The sequence below is a fragment of the Oncorhynchus gorbuscha genome, linkage group LG09 (assembly GCF_021184085.1).
Source record: "Oncorhynchus gorbuscha isolate QuinsamMale2020 ecotype Even-year linkage group LG09, OgorEven_v1.0, whole genome shotgun sequence".
In the NCBI taxonomy this organism is placed as follows: Eukaryota; Metazoa; Chordata; class Actinopteri; order Salmoniformes; family Salmonidae; genus Oncorhynchus; species Oncorhynchus gorbuscha.
In genome coordinates this window covers 37570985-37591476 of record NC_060181.1, presented here as the reverse complement: position 1 = coordinate 37591476, position 20492 = coordinate 37570985, and the positions used below count along the sequence as shown (strand labels likewise).

Genomic DNA, 20492 nt, shown 5'->3' with positions numbered 1-20492 from the left:
CCCACAGGTAAAATATACTCCACCATTACTTAGGTAGAAAGCCTGCCAGCCATGAATTTGATATCAACTCTTTTAATTGGAAAACATAGCTGTTGTGGCCAAGCCTAGATGTTGCCTTTTGAGCCTTGTCTAAAAACCTTATTAGCCATTGAATGCTGTTACGGGCGACACCAATCCGTAAAGTACTTTACAAAAAACGCCCTTGCTGTCTCTGCCTGGCCGGTTCCCCTCTCTCCACTGGGATTCTCAGCCTCTTAACCCTATTACAGGGGCTGAGTCACTGGCTTACTGGTGCTCTTTCATGCCGTCCCTAGGAGAGGTGCGTCACTTGAGTGGGTTGAGTCACTGACGTGATCTTCCTGTCTGGGTTGGCGCCACCCTTTGGTTGTTCCATGGCAGAGATCTTTGTGGGCCATACTCGGCCTTGTCTCAGGATGGTAAGTTGGTGGTTGAAGATATCCCTCTAGGGGTGTGGGGGCTGTGCTTTGGCAAAGTGGGTGGGGTTATATACTTCCTGTTTGGCCCTGTCCGGGGGTATCATCGGATGGGGCCACAGTGTCTCCTGACCCCTCCTGTCTCAGCCTCTAGTATTTATGCTGCAGTAGTTTATGTGTCGGGGGGCTAGGGTCAGTTTGTTATATCTGGAGTACTTCTCCTGTCTTATCTGGTGTCCTGTGTGAATATAAGTATGCTCTCTCTAATTCTCTCTTTCTCTCTCTCTCTCGGAGGACCTGAGCCCTAGAACCATGCCTCAGGACTACCTGGCATGATGACTCCTTGTTGTCCGCAGTCCACCTGGCCATGCTGCTGCTCCAGTTTCAACTGTTCTGCCTGCGGCTATGGAACACTGACCTGTTCACCGGACGTGCTACCTGTCCCAGACCTGCTGTTTTCAACTCTCTAGAGACAGCAGGAGCGGTAAAGATACTCCTAATGATTGGCTATGAAAAGCCAACTGACATTTACTCCTGAGGTGCTGACTTGCTGCACCCTCGACAACTACTGTGATTATTATTATTTGACCTTGTTGGTCATTTATGAATATTTGAACATCTTGGCCATGTTCTGTTATAATCTCCACCCGGCACAGCCAGAAGAGGACTGGCCACCCCTCATAGCCTGGTTCCTCTCTAGGTTTCTTCCTAGGTTTTAGCCTTTCTAGGGAGTTTTTCCTAGCCACCGTGCTTCCACAACTGCACTGCTTGCTGTTTGGGGTTTTAGGCTGGGTTTCTGTACAGAACTTTGAGATATCAACTGATCTAACTGGGCTATGTAAATAAATTTGATTTGAACACTAGAACAATAGCTCTTTAAAATATAACTGCTGTGAAGTAGAAACCCTTTTTCTACAGCTGAGTAACACGGCTCTAAAGTTTTAGCTTATAAGGTATGCAAAATGGGTTCTGGTTGCAGGACAACGTGTGATATTTCTCTTCAGAAAACTTGTTGTCATGGTAATTGTTTACTGTCAGACTGTCAGAGAACCCCTATAACCCCAAGCTGAGGAGCAGCAATTACTTGAAAGGAGGGCATTACTTGTTTTGAAAATGGATGTTAAGAACAGTACTTACGCTACATAATTATATTATACAGAACAAGGTAAGTATCATAAGATATCTCAATTAAATTGAATAAAAGCTGTTTTGGCATGAATGGGTGGTTGCCACTGCTGCCAAAGCAATATGTTTGTTATCTATGACTTACTCTTTCTCCCTTCTCTCCTTTGTTTCCGGCGGGACCCTGCAACAGAACAAGAGGTAGAATGACAATGGACAGAAAATAATGAAGTAAAACTGTACAAATATTTTTTTTTACATTACATTTAAGTCATTTAGCAGACGCTCTTATCCAGAGCGACTTACAAATTGGTGCATTCACCTTATGACATCCAGTGGAACAACCACTTTACAATAGTGCATCTAAATATTTTAAGGGGGGGAGGAGGGGGGGTGAGAAGGATTACTTTATCCTATCCTAGGTATTCCTTAAAGAGGTGGGGTTTCAGGTGTCTCCGGAAGGTGGTGATTGACTCCGCTGTCCTGGCGTCGTGAGGGAGTTTGTTCCACCATTGGGGAGCCAGAGCAGCGAACAGTTTTGACTGAGCTGAGCGGGAACTGTACTTCCTCAGTGGTAGGGAGGCGAGCAGGCCAGAGGTGGATGAACGCAGTGCCCTTATTTGGGTGTAGGGCCTGATCAGAGCCTGGAGGTACTGAGGTGCCGTTCCCCTCACAGCTCCGTAGGCAAGCAATTTTGAGTTGTCAATTGCTGTTGTCATCTTTTTCCTTTTTTGCTAAGGTCATTATTTGAACCCTGGCATAACCATTTCTCTGCAAAGGTCATATAATAACTATGCAGTACCAGTTATTACATAGAGGCACTACTATGTAATAACTGCTAACCTTCTCTGGCTCTTGGTCTTTGGTTGGACGATAAGCTGTCCTAAAACATTCATGTAGATAATCTTGTGAGGAAGTTTAACTGAAATTGTGATTATATTCTTGTAACAAGGCTTGCTTCCCATTTGAGGCTAGAAAGATGCTTGTTCAAGCCACTTTTCTTTCTGAAATTGATTATGGTGACTTAATATACAGTGCATTTGGAAAGTATTCAGACCCCTTGACTTTTTCCACCTATTTTTTTAATGTTACAGCCTTATTCTAAAATGGATTAAATTGTGTTTTCCTCCTCAATCTACACACAATACCCCATTATGACAAAGGGAAAACAGGTTTTAACTTTACTGTGTAGTTCCTTAAATAATTTCCCCTCTCTGAACTGTTGCCCTCTCTCCCAGATCCTTACACATACACATAGAAATATGGTATATTCCTGACCATGTGACCTGCCCCAGAATAATGCCTTGTGTTCGTTAGAGTGTGTAACTTTCGTTGGTCAAGTCATGCAGTCAGGAAAAACTCTGGGTCTAATTATGATAGATACACTGTACTGTAGGACTATGTACAATATAATATAATAACATACTATATGGCTTTGCTGTCTCCCAAGACCTCCCTCCCTAATTCTACACAAAGCGAGCAAAGCTGATTGAAATGACATCATACTGACGTATCTTGTTGTAATGCTGCAATTTCAATCAGTTCCGCTTGCTGGGTATTTCCTCAGCTAGTGGATCAGCTCTGCTTCAGTAGTAGTAATGGACATAGAGGTTCAGATAACTCACAGGAGGTCCCTGGTTTCCCAGTGACCCTGGAGGTCCACTTGACCCTGGTGACCCAGGAGCTCCTGGAGTGCCCTGTGGGTGAAACACAAACAAACAAATTGTCATCTCACTGATTGAGCAATCACTCAAACGTACAATGTGTAACTTTAGTTTTTCCAGTGGTAACTTGAGGTACTACAAAACATTTGGCCAAGAAGCAAAGAAGAAAACAGTCACATTCGCCAAGGAGCACAAATAATTAACCTACAGGGACAGTACCTTTGACAAGAAAGTATTGTAAATTGCAGATTAAATTTTACAATTCATTGACATTAAATCAAATTAATTCATCAGTTCCTGATGCTAAATCCACAAACAATCATACTCACTATAGTCCCTGGAGGTCCTGTTCGCCCCTGGGGTCCATCTTTACCAGGAAGTCCCTGTGGAAAGGTGTTACAAGTACATATTAATGCCTATGAGACTGTGCTATTATGGCAGCTCATATACCACAACTTCATATTCACATAAATCTATTCCTTTTGATTACAATGCTTTCAGAAAGTATTCAAACCCCTTGACTTTATCCACATTTTGTTACGTTAGTCTTATTCTAAAATGGATTCAAGTTTTTTTCCCTTCGTCAATCTTCACACAATACCCTATCATGACAAAGCAAAAAAAGTTTTTTATACATTTTTGCAAATTAATGAAAAATATGAAACTGAAATATCACAAGTACAGTGCCTTGCGAAAGTCTTCAGCGCCCTTGAACTTTGCGACCTTTTGCCACATTTCAGGCTTCAAACATAAAGATATAAAACTGTATTTTTTTGTGAAGGATCAACAACAAGTGGGACACAATCATGAAGTGGGACGACATTTATTGGATATTTCAAACTTTTTTAACAAATCAAAAACTGAAGAATTGGCAAAAGGTCGCAAAGTTCAAGGGGGCCGAATACTTTCGCAAGGCACTGTATTCAGACCCTTTACTCAGTACTTCGTTGAAGCACTTTTGCCAGTTTTGCCTTGAGTTGCCTTGAGTCTTCTTGGGTATGATGCTACAAGCTTGACACCTGTATTTGATGAGTTTCTCCCATTCTTCTCTATAGATCCTCTCAAGCTCCGTCAGGTTGGATGGGGAGCGTCGCTGCACAGCTATTTTCAGGTCTTTCTAGAGATGTTAGATCGGGTTCAAGTCCGGGCTATGGCTGAACCACTCAAGGGTATTCAGAGACTTGTCCCAAAGCCAAGCATGGACATGGCTGTGTGCTTAGGCTTGTTGTCCTGTTGGAAGCTAAACCTTTGCCCCAGTCTGGGGTCCTGAATTTGTATTTTTTATTTTATTTTACTTGGCAAGTCAGTTAAGAACAAATTCTTATTTTCAATGACGGCCTAGGAACTGTGGGTTGACTGCCTTTTCAGGGGCAGAACGACAGATTTGTACCTTGTCAGCTCGGGGATTTGAACTTGCAACCTTCCGGTTACTAGTCCAACGCTCTAACCACTAGGCTACCCTGCCCTGGATCAGGTTATCAAGGATCTCTCTGTACTTTGCCCGTTTATCTTTCCCTCGATCCTGACTAGTCTCTCAGTCTCTGCCGCTGAAAAACATCCCCACAGAATGATGCTACCACCACCATGATTCACCGAAGGGATGGTGCCAGGTTTCCTCCAGACGTGATGCTTGGCATTCAGGCCAAAGAGTTCAATCTTGGTTTCATCAAACTAGAGATTTAGGTGGCTTTTGGCAAACTCCAAGCGGGCTGTCATGAGCCTTTTACTGAGGAGTGGCTTCCATCTGGCCACTTTACCATAAAGGCCTGATTAGTGGAGTGCTGTAGAGATGGTTGTCCTTCTGAAAGGTTCTCTCACCTCTACAGAGGAATTCTAGAGCTCTGTCAGAGTGACCATTGGGTTCTTGGTCACCTCCCTGACCAAGGCCCTTCTCTCCGATTGCTCAGTTTGGCCGGACGGCCAGCTATAGGAATAGTCTTGGTGGTTCCAAACTTATTCTCTTTAAGAATGATGGAGGCCACTGTGTTCTTGGGGACCTTCAATGCTGCAGATATTTTTTTTATACCTTTCCCCAGATCTGTGCCTCAACACAATCCTGTCTCAGAGCTCTACGGACAATTCCTTTGACTCATGACTTGGTTTTTGACTGTCAAATGTTGGACCTTATATGTCCAATCAATGAAATCTACCACAGGTGGACTCCAATCATGTTGTAGAAACATCTCAAGAATGATCAATGGAAACAGGATGCACCTGAGCTCAATTTCAAGTCTCATAACAAAGTGTCTGAAAATGTATGTAAATAATAACAAAATGTGGAAAAAAGGGAAGAGGTCTGAATACTTTCCGAATGCACTGTAAACAGACCGACAAGACCTTACCCTTGTTCCTGTTTGTCCCACTCGACCTGATGACCCAGGAGATCCAGGAATGCCCTGCAACCGTAGAGAGAGAAAACAAAATGGTGAAAACAAAAAGGCCAGTTAAGGGTGTCAGCATGAATACATTTGTATTGACAGGCTCGGATGGTTGGACCATTATCCTAACTCATTACAGATAATTAATGTTGTGAAGCTGGAGCTGTTTGTAATACACAGTCTCTTGTATGACCTTCACAGCCGTCAAAGTTAAATTCCCTCACTCAGACACAACGAGTACTGAATGCCAATGGCATGGCTCAAATCCTATTACAAACAAAAGTATACATCTCCCAACCTCTACAGTTATTGACAGGATCCATCTTAATTTGCTCAGAGATTGATTATAATGAAAGTGTATTGCATCTTAGGCATGAGTCATTACAACAGAGGGGAAATATCTATTGTTTTGTAAAAACTGCTGTGATGTCTTGTTACGGTCCAGGCAGGCGCTGCCCATAACCACAGATCTAGGATCAGATTACCCAACCGCCAATGCTCAAATTTACCATTAGGAGGATGGAAAATATCTGACCCTGTATCAGTGGTTAAGACCAACTTCTTCCTTCTCCTCTTATTTATTACCTGTGTAAATCCTTTAATGCATTGAAATAAAACTGACATCACATCAACCAAACGGTAGCAGAAGCTCTTTCACTCAAATTATGCAGCAACTCTCTTACCAGTATTCAGAATGACATGTTCCCATTACAGTTACCTTACAGAGATATATATCCAATATGCCATTCAAAAGATCTCCCTTTGGTGCAGTGGTGTCATTTGAATGTCATTTGAAGACTGAATGCCATTTTGTGATGAGGGAAAGTGTGTCTGAAAGGGCAGGAAGTAAATGGTGGTCTTTACCTGTATTCCTGGAGCGCCAGCTGCACCCTTCTCACCTCTTTCTCCTGGACCACCCTGAAGTTGGAAAAAACAACAATAAATATCAACAGCAAATATCAAGCTTATTTGGAGGCTATTTCATAAGTTGGGGTCGTCACTATCTGGTCACAGTGTGCTTTCTAACTACAAATGCAATTTGTTTCCAAACTCTTCCAGTAGCTGTACCTTTACTTATCCCCTACCTGTCACCATAATTGTCATGCCCTGACCATAGAGAGCCCTTGGTTTTCTAAGGAGTTGTAGGTCAGGGTGTGACTAGGGGGTGTTCTAGTTCATTATTTTTATGTTGGTGTTTTGTATGGTTCCCAATTAGAGGCAGCTGGTAATCGTTGCCTCTAATTGGGGACATTATTTAGGTAGCCATTTTTCCCACCTGTCTTTGTGGGATATTGTTTTGTGTATGTGCATGTGGCACCACTACTTTCACATTTCGTTGTTGGTTTATTGTTTTTGTTTGAAGTTTCGCCGTAATAAAGATATGGAACTCAACACACGCCTTGGTCCGTCTCTTATCACAATCATGACAATAATGACAATGACAATCATGACAATAATCCTGAATTAACAACAAATAGATAATGTCTTCAATATAGCACTTCTGTATGTTATACCATCAAATATTTTACCATAGGCTGGCTTCAACATGGCCTTAGTAAAGTTAAGACATCTGGGCGTATCCTTTAATGTTTTACCTGTCATTCATTAGTCATTGATCTGTTAATACCAATGCAGGTGTAACCCAGTACTTCATATTTGACTGTTCTGTTTACAGTCTATTAGGTTACGATACATCCTCCCTCCTTTACAGCTTACGTTTAACAACATCCCTTGGGCAAGAAAGAATCAACATCTGAGTATTACAACACCTTTTAAAAGGCAGTCTTTTATAGCATGCCTAGGTAAATCGGGTACTGTAGCTACTGTATGTTATGTGTGTTGGGATACTAGACTCCTCTAATATGTGCAGTATTAGATGGTGTGTGTCTCAATTAATGTGTATGTGTGGCTTACCGGAGGGCCCATGATGGTACGTCCGCTGGGCCCCTGGGGTCCAGGAGGCCCCTGCAGCCCAGGAGAACCAGCGTCCCCAACTGGACCTATCGGTCCCTGTCAGAGACAGAAGAACACATTGATAAAGTAGATTAGAATATAGTTAACATTTTACTATAGTTCTCGTTCAATTCCCTGCTTTCTACAGTTATTACAACAATCTAGTATCACTGGAACAAATTGAGGAAATACACACCAAATTACAAAGTAAAATCTAACTGAACACTAGTACTGTAAACATTTTTTATTTACATATAGGCCAATAATAAGATAAGATCGTCACCAGACAACATTTTAATCAACCATCTCCCTGACCACCTTCCACTGATCAAGCCATAAACTGTCCCTCTCCATCTTTGGAGTACGCATGCACTCACATGATCTGGCCACTATTGGCTAACCTAACCCGGGGTGGAAAAAATACCCAATTATCATACTTGAGGAAAAGTAAAGATACCTTAATAGAAAATGACTCAAGTAAAAGTGAAAGTCACCCAGTAAAATACTACTTGAGTAAAAGTCTAAACGTATTTGGTTTTAAATATACTTAAGTATCAAAAGTAAATGTAATTACTAAAATATACTTAAGTATCAGTAAAAGTATAAATCATTTCAAATTGCTTATATTAAGCAAACTAGACGGCATTATTATTATTATTTATGGATAGCCAGGGGTACACTCCAACACTCAGACATAATTTTATACACCTGTCAACAACGGATGTGGCTGAAATAGCCGAATCCACTAAATTGTATATATTTTATTCCATACAACTGTCTTCATCCTTTATACATTACCTGACCTAGGTCTGGGTGTCTGAGAGGGGGCTTTAGGCTAACTCAGTGATTTAACTGCAAATCAGAGACCCGCGAGGCTGCTCTCTGTCTGTCTTGTCATGAGCCTACCAGTCGCAGGTCATTGACTTTCATGGGGGCACGTTGCATCTCCAATGAATATGAAATTCATGAGAGTAGAAAGACAGCATGGGTGCACTGCGAGGACGGCGGCATTACAAGGACCTTTACATGCTATAATAACACCCCATTCAAACACCAGTACAATTTTCTGGGACTTTCAAGACCCGTGCAATCCAAGTCTAACAGCATGAGAGAGTGAGAAATGAATAAAAGATTAAAACTTTGCAAATGGCATTTATAGAAAGAGTGGGTTTTCAGCTTAGCAGTACACAAGGGATATTTTATGGAAGAGAGGTATCCAAGAGGGTATGTGTCTGTCCCCCCACCCACCCACTGAGTGCTTGTGGAATTGTTACAAGCTGCATTGACTTTCATTGTGTTTTTATTTACATGAGTGTGTGTGTGTGTGGGTGTATACACTGTACCACAGCTCCTGGTTCTCCACGGTCCCCTCTCCCTCCTCTGATCCCAGGTCCTCCCTGTTGATAACACAAACACCCACACACCCTCTGTCACACTCCATCAAGATAAGGACCACAGACCTTAAAGACACACACTTTCAACACATTCTAAACACACTATCACACACCGGGTGTATGTACTCTCCATCCCCATATGTCACACTGTGTTATGTTCATCAGCCACTGAATGCAATGAATGAATGAAATCCTAGCTCAACAACAGCTGTAAGTAACACATGATGCTGATTAAGGAGAGAAGGAGGGTCCTCACAGGGGGTCCAGTGGGGCCAGGGGGACCTTTGCTTTCCTGGCTGCAGGTGCAGGCCCTCGGCATGGCAGGACAGTCCTCCTCCTTCCTCTTAGAGATGAGACAAATACCACCATAACATGACTGTATGACAATACATGCAACACAAGAGTACAATGACCTAATGATTATGATAATGACCAAAGCATAATGATAATGACGATAATGCTAAAACAAATAATAGGATAATGACCTTATGATAACACAATAACAAGATGACACAATATGACATCTATGACACTATCCTACAACATCCTACGACACATTACAACAAAGGTTAAGGTCATCCCACATCAGTCAGTAGATGAGATCAGTAGCGAGGTGTGAACTCACCAAACCAGGAAGCTCACAGCACTTATCTCGGCTGGCCCAGGACGTGCTGCAGACGATGTCAAACGACTGCAGTTGGAACTGAGGACAAAAAGAGCAACAAACACACACACATCTTTTCTTACATTCACTACAAACATGTTGTTACTTGACTAATTGTCTATTGATAGAACTAGCAGCAAGCTGTGAATCTCCTAAATAAGACCTGAGAGAAAGTATGATAATTATTCAGTATTACACATTGTTAACAGAATTGTTGCACATCTCTTATTGAGGAGGAAGAATCTATCAATAATTGGTCTCTCCAAACAGATTGCTGTTTTCTCCTGTCCTGAAAGGGGTCAATTTGAAAGAGAAGTGTGAAGAGTTTTTGTCAAATAAAGAAAATGATCAAGCCTATCAGAGAGTACATCTCACTGCTATTCCTGTATGAGGATATCTGGGCAATTTATGGAACTGGGAGATTGGATATGAAAAGTACAGTTGTTTCTATGACTTGTTTATATTTAGTGGAAAATAGATCTTGACGTGCTGATGTGATTATACTTTATTCAAACTCTCTGTCTTAATCCTGTTATAAGAATTCATAACCTAGGTAGTTTATCACCACTCTATTGAATACTCCATGACACTAAACACCATAGTGTATGTTAGAATTCAGCCCAACTGCACATAAAATATGAAGAATCAAGGGGTTAAAAATGCATAGAAATCTAATTACGGAATATTGACATGGATATTGAATGGGGATGTCCTTAGAACTACAGTATATTCTAGTAATTCTACATCGATGTCAAAACGTCTTTTTGTATACCCTCTCTGATCTATCTGTCACAGCTTACCGGTGCAGAGCTGTCCTTCTTCCCCCTGGAGTGCACCAATCGTCCCAGCACCTCCAGGCCATCCGTGGTGATGTTGCCCGCCGCGTTGATGGCCTTCTCCCCTACTAGCTTACAGTCAATGACAGCCGTGGCGCTGGTCTTGCTAATAGCCATGTGCAGCTACAGGGAAAATGAAGAACCAGACCTGGGTACAGATACTATTTTAAATCTTTCAAATACTTTGAGCATTTGCCAAAGCCTGCCTGGAGTGCCAGTTTGGCAGGGTTTACACTTTTGCGGCTATTCTATTGGTTCCATGGCGCCAGGCAAGCTCAATTCTAAACACAGATAAATGATCCTAAATGATTTGAAATAGTATTTGAACCCAGGTCTGTTTGGAACACAGATGCAGTGCGATTGAAACATCTCATATGCGCGTCTCAATAAATCACTGGGGAGCATTAAAGAGTTACGGTTTCAGAAAACAGAAAGAGGTTCAAAGAGACACAGGCTGTAAAAGAAGGACAGATTTCTGCGCAAGCATTCCACTAGTCACCCGAAACAAGAGTCGGTTTTGAAGTCGGTGGATTGCAGACGTTTTTCTCCCTTTGACACGTCAAGTTTCTCCTGTATGCTTGGTTGGAAATGGGATGTCTCGTGGGGGAAATATATGGGGGAATTTCAAGACATTACTCGAGCAAATATCTATTCATACCTGATTATCAACTGTGAACATATGTCTTTATAAAACAGCACTTTCAGCTTTGTTTGACATTGGTGCATTACTATGTTAAAGCGCTGATAAGGATGGAACTGTAGCATTTCCTTTGTATTTACCTCTTTTTTTGTGTGACAAAAACAGATTCCCGATGAATCATTTGAATTAGGCGTCTTAAGAAAAAACACCTACTGCAATGCAAGGAGTCAGAGAAGTATCTAACCGTTAGTCAAGTCTTCTTGAGAGGTCATCTAATATGTTACCACATTATCACCAAGCCTGATGGGCGAAGTGCTGACAAGATGACACATGAGAATACTTATGGATTGGCAGGGGAAATAATTGCAGTAATCACTGGTGATAATTTGCTGAGGAAAAAGGCAACAGTGGTTTACATGAATCCAGGCCATAGTCACTTTCAGTCACATCAATTTCCTCCTCCCTGCATAGTTTAGTTTGTTTAGCTTGTTTGAAAGTGGCTATGATTAAAATTTGCATAAGTTATCCTGGCAATATTTCGGGTGCCAGCTTCATTCCACATGGTTAGCATTTTTAAAAATATTTTATTTTATTTCAGCAGATAGCAAGTCAAATATGATGGCCATTTCTTGTGAACATTAAATGGCACAGTACTACCCACACTATATATTAATGCTACAGCTACACACTGTTTAGTGGTCCTGTGTGGCTCAGTTGGTAGCACGGTGTATGCAATACTAACGGTCGTGGGTTCATTTCCCACTGGGGCTACCCGTATGCATGAATAAAAACATCTGCTAAATGGAATATTATATTATTATTGTGCAGCAAAAAAAAGTTGAAACTATTTGAATAGTCAAAACATAAGTGATTTAAGAACTGCATCAAAAAAGGTAGGTGTTTGTTTCAGGTGCTACATCTCACTCATGGATGATAATGTAAGTTGCCAAGCAAAGCTTTGGCATCAATAGAAAGAGGATGATTATGACATTGGCAAGTGGGTGACTTGAATACACTATCAGATAACTGTGCCAGTGAAGAGAAAATGCATATCATCATTCACTTAAGCAGCAGGCCATGGATCTGGGCAAAGGTATTGTTAGAACATAGGAGTCTACAGGCATGTCTCAGGCCTAAGGTATTGTTAGCCCTGATAACATAGGAGTCTACAGACATGTCTCAGTGCAAAGGTATTGTAAGCTCCACTGAAAGCCAGACATGAGTGACTTAACATCACTCAACAAGCTGGCTTATAGCCAGGAAGCAGGACATTCCCTGAGGTGTTAGGGTGATGTTGCAGCAGCGTTGCACTGAGGAAGTGAGATAACAAAGAGTGTTTTTGAACATTGACCTTGTGGAAACTGCCGAAGAAGAGCTTCTTGATCTCAGGTCCCTCGAAGGTCACAGTCTGAAACTGTCCTTTGTAGTCATGGTTGAAGAAGGTGAGGGTCTTTCCACCGTCTAACGTTGGAAAGAGAATGTTTGCCTAACTTTCTGCAGTTTCATAACATATTCAGTACAAACTCGAAAATAGTGAGGAATGTTCTTGTTTGAAATAGAGGAGGCATAGATGGTTTACTAGACCTGTAGCCTACTATACATTGAGAAAATGTTTCAACATACGAATGATTTACACACAAATAATTGTGCTGCTCACAATATGAGCAAAGACACCTGGCAAAATGTCCATTGCTTTGCCTATCTTATGACAGCAACCAAACAATGGGAACTTGACACCCGGTCCCAGCTAAGACCCAGTCCCGTCCCCAGGCATCCTACTCACTGTCCAGGATGACGCCCACCAGGGGCTCGTTGTCCTTGTTGAGGATCTCCCACAATGCAAAGGGCTCCTTGGGCGTTTCAGGCAGCAGGCGGAACAGCATAGTGATGGTGTAATCAGAGGGCAAACCCTCGGGGTGGATAAACCTGGGGTGGAAAGTTCCCAGAACAATAGGCTCTAGTCTGAACATACAGTGGCTTTTGTTGTAGCACCTTTACAGTGCTCAACTGCTATCAAACACCATTTCAAAAGCTGTTTCAACTTGCCAATTCAATTCCTTCAATAGTGTCATTAAATTCTTAAAGGAGGCTAAGAGCAGGAAGCTATTGTTTATTCATACTGTATATGTACCACATTTGCTGCATTATAATTTGAGAATGAGACACAAAATTACTATGTTTTCTGTGATGTGGGATTGTTGCAGATGAAGGAGATGAAATACACCAGGTGAGGCCAGCTGTCTGTCATTATCACCACCTCTTCATTGTAATAACAGCATTTTCAGGCCAAGTGTCAGGAAAAGAGGATTCAATTCAGGGGAGTAGAGTAAGTTGTATGTTGTAAGGTGTTGTTTATGTTATCATTGGGTAAGTGGTGCCAATACTTACCGCTGTCATAGAGTAGCTTTACCTGTATCATGCTCATTGTACTCACTGACGTTTTGTCGCTTTGGACAAGAGTGTCTACTAAATTCTACATGATTGATAGAAGGCAATGTACTGTTATGCCTTTTAGTTAAGATGCTAGTGTCCATACTTGGTGGGCTGGGCAAGGAGGGAGTTGTTGTGCAGGCGGAAGCAGGGGAAGCTGTTGAAGGTGCCAGGCTCCATGGACACTCCTGATACATGTCCATACAGACCCTCCACTAGACCAAACATCTCCATCATCCTGAAACCTGCAGCCATAACATAAACAACCATGAGTTGGTTTAAAAGCAGACATGTCCATGCACAGTACTACTGACAAGTAAAAATAATATTTTTTTAAAATTGTGACTGGCTCTGTTTTCATCATGATTTCTCAATTCTGAGCTTCTACTTCTTATCGTTAAGACATTCTGACTTACATGTGCACTCGGAAAGAGGCCATTTTACGTAGTCTTAAGTCCAAGAGTTTTTACTTATCTGATGTGCACTTAGCAGAAGTCAACTGTACTGTACGTGTCCAGTTTACAGTGATTTTGTGCATAACAGTTATACTGGGGTCATAACTAGTCAACGGGTATGAGAATAGAGAGGTCTTGACTGTGCCCTGTGTGCCAAGACACATGAATAAGTAAGTATGCTTCAGTCTCTAACCTGGCAAGGTACTGCCACTCATCGCCACCGAAGGACAAGCTGAAAGACAAAACATTTATGTCATTGCATGGATAAAATGCACACAATAATATGCCCCCTGTGCTTTTATATGACAGATTTAGATTGTGCTCCTGTAGGACTCACTGGCAGTGGCAGCCTCACAAACAAAAGTGACCAGCTTTTCCTCAATTTTCTTGAAGGCGTCTAAATCATCCACAAAGAAAACGTGTCTCTCGCTAGGCTTGCTGGCGATGCTCACCAGCTCCCCGTAGTCCGCATCCGCAAAACCAATGGCAAAAACAATGTACCCTGTGAAGAAGGTAAGGATACAGTATTGCCAATAGTGTGTTATGTACATACCTAACTAAAACATTTCATTGGATTAACATATACAGATACTTTTTTTGTGTTGTAGAATGTTCTTTTCATGTACCACAATCTATTCAATGAAATTATTGCATCATGTGCCTCACCTTCCATCTGCATCTCTTTGGAGACCTTGTTGACATCATCCTGAGAGCGCCCGTCAGTCAACACCACCAGTACCTTGGGGATGCCCCTCCGGATACCTCCTCCCACTGTGAAGATGGTGTCTTTCACATGCCGGATGGCTAGCCCTACAGTAAGAGAATTAGAGGGAGGGATGGAGGGAGGGAGAGAAAGAGAGAGGGAGGATAGGAGGGGAAGATAAAGAAAGGAGTTACACTCAAAGCGATATCGACAGCAGGATATAGCCAGGCTCCTTGGTAGAGGATCGTGGTGTTGGGTTATCAGTATCACTGCAAAAATATTCAGCAACAACACATTTTCTTATGTTATTATTCCCACCCTACCTGCAACAATACACATTACACACAAATACAGCATATTCAAAGGAGAACACAATGCAACAATTAGCATTACCAAGCGGACTTCATCGTTGCACCCGTTTGAAAAAAATATATATATTGTTAGATGAATGCATTATCGCTTCCCTTGGGGATCCACTGATTAATGACAGCATCTCACTGTTCTTCGGAAGCTGGGCTTGATTACTCTGGCCTGCTTGATTACAATGACTGATTATTTTTCAGCAGGTTACAAAAAGAAAGTCAATAAAGGATATTTCTGTTCATCTGGCATCTACAGCTATCTCAATGGGATTCAGTCATCCTGTTAATTTACTGTTATGGTAGTCCATTTAGACATTAAAAAAGAAAAAAGAAAAAGGAACTTAAAGGGAAACTTCAAAATATTTCTACTTCATATTCATCATTTCCAGCACCACCCTAACATCAACATATGTCAAAATGGTGGTTTCTATGTTATGTCATAAACAAGAAGATAAGTATTTCCAATGACTTTGTGTGATTGTGTTCGTGTCATTTTGAACAATTGTGAGTAAGTATGTACTACTAATTACCTACTAATTGTCTACTAATTGGTTGATGATGTCATTGGAAACACTTATCTTCCTCTATTTTTTTTTACTACAAAACATAGAAACGTGCCATTTTCACATATGTTGATGTTGGGGTGGTGCTGGAGATGTTGAATATGAAGTAGAAATATTTTGGAGTTTCCCTTTAAGTTCCTTTTTCTTTTTTTTTTAAAGTATGCGTCAGAGTAATAGTATGAAACTCTACATTGGTAGAGAGTGAATAAGGTTTGACAAAGGTTTGCCTTGATGGTCAAAACATTGTTTTTAATATAGTGAATAAGGCCCGATGTCCACTTGCCTGTCTTGGTGTTCCCTCCCTTATAGGAGATGTGGTTAATGGCCTCTAGCAGCCTCTCCTTATTGTCGTACGAGTTAAGTTTGAACTCGGTTCTGGCATCGTCACTGAACTGGACAATGGCCACCTGATGGGAGAAAAAAATTTTTTGAGGGGGGGGGGGTAGTAGTAAATGAGTGGACTAATAATGGACAGCATAAATGTATTTTTCATAAAAGCACACGTGACACATAGTCAAACATAGGTGTTCCAAGACCATTTATGACAATTTATTTGAGTATATCACTTCCAAGATTAAGTAATATACTGTACAGATGTAGGATCGTAATTTGAGCTAGTTTGGTACAGCAGGAAAATAATCCTGCAGCAACAGGAAATAGGAAGTATAATGTGGACTATAATTAATGGACATTTTTGTAGAGATTGATACAATTTACAAGGGAAAATAAAATCTGAAATGTCAAACTTCAGAAGCATTTTTAAACCTCAAATACACCATAAGTTTTATATTTCCTGGATTGCAGGAAAGTTCTCCTGCAACAGGGTGATCCAATTAAGATCCTACATCTGTAAGTGCTAGCTGGCCACAGGACCATTGGTTAGTCAATATTTACCTGAGTACCATCTGGTCCAATGATGTCGAGGGCTCCTGTGGTGCTGTACAGGAAGCGGATGATTTTCAGGAAGTTGTCATCCCCGATGCTCCAGGAGCCGTCCACTAGAAATGCCAGGTCTGCCTTGGCCGCCTTGCAAACTGTCAGGTGAGAAAAAGGGAGAGGAGAGAGAAAGAACTCTTATCAAGAGCAATTTAAATTCAGTGCAGACAAAAAGAGTTCTGACAGACAGCATATATAGAGGTAATACAAACGGATACTAGCCTCAGCAAGCAGCAGTGGAAGAATCACAATGGAGAGTGAAGAGAGCGTTCTCTTTCTCCACAGTTTACGAGAGAGGAGCTGTGATGATTGGCAATTATCTCAACAACTTGCCTCTCTAATACCAGGGCCAGCCAGGGTCAGATTGACCAGTATAACACCTAAGTTCCTGTTGTTTGCTTTCGTTTTTTGTTCTGTTCTGCTCTGTGATTTTCAAAGGAAACAAAGATAATAACCAAGTTGCTAGTATGTGGAATGCAAAGTAAACTAAAAGTTGCATTTGTTGATATTTCCTATGCCAACAATAACAATAAAAAACATAATTTACAGGCTTTAAAATGGACTTGGTCTGAGTTCCAACAGAGAGGGGAGGGAGTTTTCAATTAACTTTTACAAAACTCATCCCAGAAAACTGCTAAAATGATTGTTCTCAAAAACGGCAAATAAAGGTAAACATTTACTTATTTTCTACACGTTATATCTTCAGATAATATTATGTTGCATGTGTTTGTTGGAGAATTGTAAACTCTGAAATATTCTGACTTGATACAAGACTGTAACACAAGTTCCGGCTTACAGTATTATCTCAGACTCAAAAGCTCATAATGGGACCATTTTTGGGAGTCTGAAAAGATTTATGATTATTCCAAAAGCACATTAAACAGCTTTACTATCGTTTAAGATGTCTGTAGTCATGACTGCAATAGACACTGCGTATATGAACTTATAGTAGATTCACAAATTTGTGTCAGGAGTAATTTGACGTTTGAATGTCAGACCGGTTGAAAATTGACCCAGCAACTTGACAGAGTGATTTCCATGGTAACTGCCTGTTCTGAGGGCTCTCTGATTTACCTTCAATATCTTTAGTCCTGACTGCGCTAGTGCTAGTTATTCCATTGGGGGCATTGCCTGGAAGCCAAAGCCCTTCGAATTTCCTTGAGCACCAGACAAAATTATGTTAATGGTTAATGCCACTCAATGTGAGTTGCACACAAATACATGTGTAGATAATCTAACATAGGGGATATCTCTACAGTATATGTTCGCCAATGCCTGGTGACTTGTGAGCATTCGGGTGCAAAACGGCTACGATACACCACCCAGGTAGATGTTTACAGTGGTGGTGGACAGTATGAGTTCCCTTTACCCCATTTAGGTACATGAAGTGCTTTGAGACCAAGCCAAAAGCACTATAGCTTACTAAATAAAATACAGACCTAAAGTATTTCTCTCCAGCAGCCCACTCAAGATATTACTAAGGAAAACACTGATGACATAAGTGCTGGTCACCATATAGAAATGGAGTGGAAATACCCTCTTATTAGAAGAGTGCACCACAATAGGGAAGACAGGTATTTGTTAACAACAGGCCTTTTGTCTTACCTTCCTTGACTGAGGGTATACTGGGAGGAGCGGTCGTGGTGGGTGGTCTGGTAGGTGCCGGGGTGGGAACAGGGACTGCAGGAAAGCAATGACATAAGACACACACAAATCATTATAACATCCTTATTACATGTCTATGTCACCTCACATGCTTGGTGAGGCTTTCATTTACATTTAAAAAACAATCCTCACACAGAAGATCCCTCATTGATACTACCATCAAACATAATATATATAATTAGTCGGATGGTAGAAGAATCAGAAGGAATTAAGAGAGTAAATCTGAGATGGTAGCTTATGCTTAGAAGCATTACATTACATTACATTTAAGTCATTTAGCAGACGCTCTTATCCAGAGCGACTTACAAATTGGCATGCTGAGTTTATGATTAAGTTACCCATGTAATTTTCTAGCTTGATCACTACCAGCAGCGGTAGTCAAATTGAAATTAATTGTACCGTTTTTTTCTAGCTCAGAAACCCTGCTGAAAACCACATAGACTTTATCGCCATAGTAATTCAGCTACCTCAAACTGGGAATTACTTTTGATGGCAGCCTGGGGAAACACAGGGCAATTTAAAAAGGCCTTTAAGCTGTAATCTGTATCAAAACAAAGCTATAAATTGGTGTCTAAACTCAACGTAAATCAACTCAATGCAAACAAATGCCTGGTCGGTTGGACAGAGTGCCTTGATTACTGTTGTGAGTTGGCCACAGACCCAATCACAATTCACTCCTAATCAAATCAAATATTATTGCTCATATACACATGGTTAGCAGATGTTAATGCGAGTGTAGCGAAATGCTTGTGCTTCTAGTTCCGACAGTGCAGGGAGGAATTAAAGTGCCTCACAGGAGACTAATAATGTTGTGAATATGTTGTGATTGTCTGTAAATCATGCAGCTGTATGTTTGGTTTGGAAAAGCTTCTAAGAATGTTGCTACAGTCTAGAGGGAATCATTTTTAGTACAAGTATGTTCTCAGTGTTTTGTTCATGTTGAGGAATGTGTCAATTGTTCTTAGGCTTCTTATCAGCTTCCTGTGGACTGATGTTGTAACTAATGTTGTCACAACATTGTGACAATGTTGTAACTATGCTGTGAGAATAGTATGTAGCAAGTTGGTTGTAGTAGTACTGTATGTCGCATGTAGAGTAAAGAATACTAAGCATTTATACCAGGGGTAGGCAACTACAGTGCCTTGCGAAAGTATTCGGCCCCCTTGAACTTTGCGACCTTTTTCATTTACATTTACATTTAAGTCATTTAGCAGACGCTCTTATCCAGAGCGACTTACAAATTTTTCCACATTTCAGGGTTCAAACATAAAGATATAAAACTGTATTTTTTTGTGAAGAATCAACAACAAGTGGGACAACAAAATTGTTTGTTGGTGACCAAATACTTATTTTCCACCATAATTTGCAAATAAATTCATTAAAAATCCTACAATGTGATTTTCTGGATTTTTTTCTCATTTTGTCTGTCATAGTTGAAGTGTACCTATGATGACAATTACAGGCCTCTCTCATCTCAACCCCTAAGCTAGAATGTTAGCGACAGGTCTTTACAGTGGTGATGTTGGAACATATGTGGGTCACAATATTGTCACAATATCGTAAGAAACCTTTCTGAGCATAGTAGCAAGTCGGTTGTAGGGCTATCGTAGAGTGTACACTAAGCAGCTGTTGAAGATCAAATCATCAAAAAAATCAAGAGAAAACTGCAAGACTCAATAGAAGACAAAACAAGGAACAAACCAAAAAGACAGGCTTTTGAAAAATTAACTATTTTTCATAAAATTGTACAGTTATCTTAGCTAGCTGAATTGCTAGCAGAATTGTTTACTTGTTGCTAAGCAGTTGCTAGGGACTCTCCTGGAAGAAGCTAGCTAGCTTACAAAGAATAACAACAAAAAATATCTAGTTAACAGAAGAAAGGAAGACAAAATAAGGACAAAAGAAGGACAGAAGAAAAAGGAAAAGAAAGAGGACAACATAGTGAAACAGTACTTCTATTGCAACTTGTATTTCGTCGTCCTAACGTAGTCTACACTGCTATCTGCCCAGCAGCTAGCCAGCTAGCATACGTCCACCGTCTACCGAATTGCAGCACTGTAGAAACTATTACACTCAACTGAACGACTTGATTAGTGTAGTGTTAGCTAGCTACATAGTTGCCTTTGCTGTCTTCGTATCCAAGATAATTGTGTAGTTTAGAGCGTGTAGTCTTAGAGTGATTATCTTAATTTACTGAGGTTAGCTAGCCAGCTATTTGTCGTCCTTAACGTAGGAGACACTGCTAGCTAGCCAACAGCTAGCCAACGTCTACTGAATAGAACTTCCGCACTCA

General features: G+C 40.9%; 1 protein-coding gene across 4 annotated transcripts in view; it reads right to left on the bottom strand.

Annotated features, from left to right (window-relative positions):
- LOC124043506 (collagen alpha-1(XIV) chain-like) overlaps positions 1-20492 on the bottom strand; it is a 102367-nt gene that overhangs the window by 19481 nt on the left and 62394 nt on the right. For all 4 annotated transcript variants that reach the window (XM_046362173.1, XM_046362174.1, XM_046362177.1 and 1 more), the window contains 19 exons: positions 18140-18214; positions 16493-16632; positions 15882-16005; positions 14637-14780; positions 14308-14472; positions 14164-14202; positions 13622-13760; positions 12869-13011; positions 12437-12546; positions 10410-10568; positions 9571-9648; positions 9202-9288; positions 8895-8948; positions 7513-7608; positions 6463-6516; positions 5563-5616; positions 3550-3603; positions 3182-3253; positions 1705-1740 (listed from right to left, as the gene is read on the bottom strand). In XM_046362173.1, the coding sequence (XP_046218129.1) occupies positions 1705-1740; positions 3182-3253; positions 3550-3603; positions 5563-5616; positions 6463-6516; positions 7513-7608; positions 8895-8948; positions 9202-9288; positions 9571-9648; positions 10410-10568; positions 12437-12546; positions 12869-13011; positions 13622-13760; positions 14164-14202; positions 14308-14472; positions 14637-14780; positions 15882-16005; positions 16493-16632; positions 18140-18214 (1823 nt within the window). The remainder of the gene's footprint in view (positions 1-1704; positions 1741-3181; positions 3254-3549; positions 3604-5562; positions 5617-6462; positions 6517-7512; positions 7609-8894; positions 8949-9201; positions 9289-9570; positions 9649-10409; positions 10569-12436; positions 12547-12868; positions 13012-13621; positions 13761-14163; positions 14203-14307; positions 14473-14636; positions 14781-15881; positions 16006-16492; positions 16633-18139; positions 18215-20492) is intronic.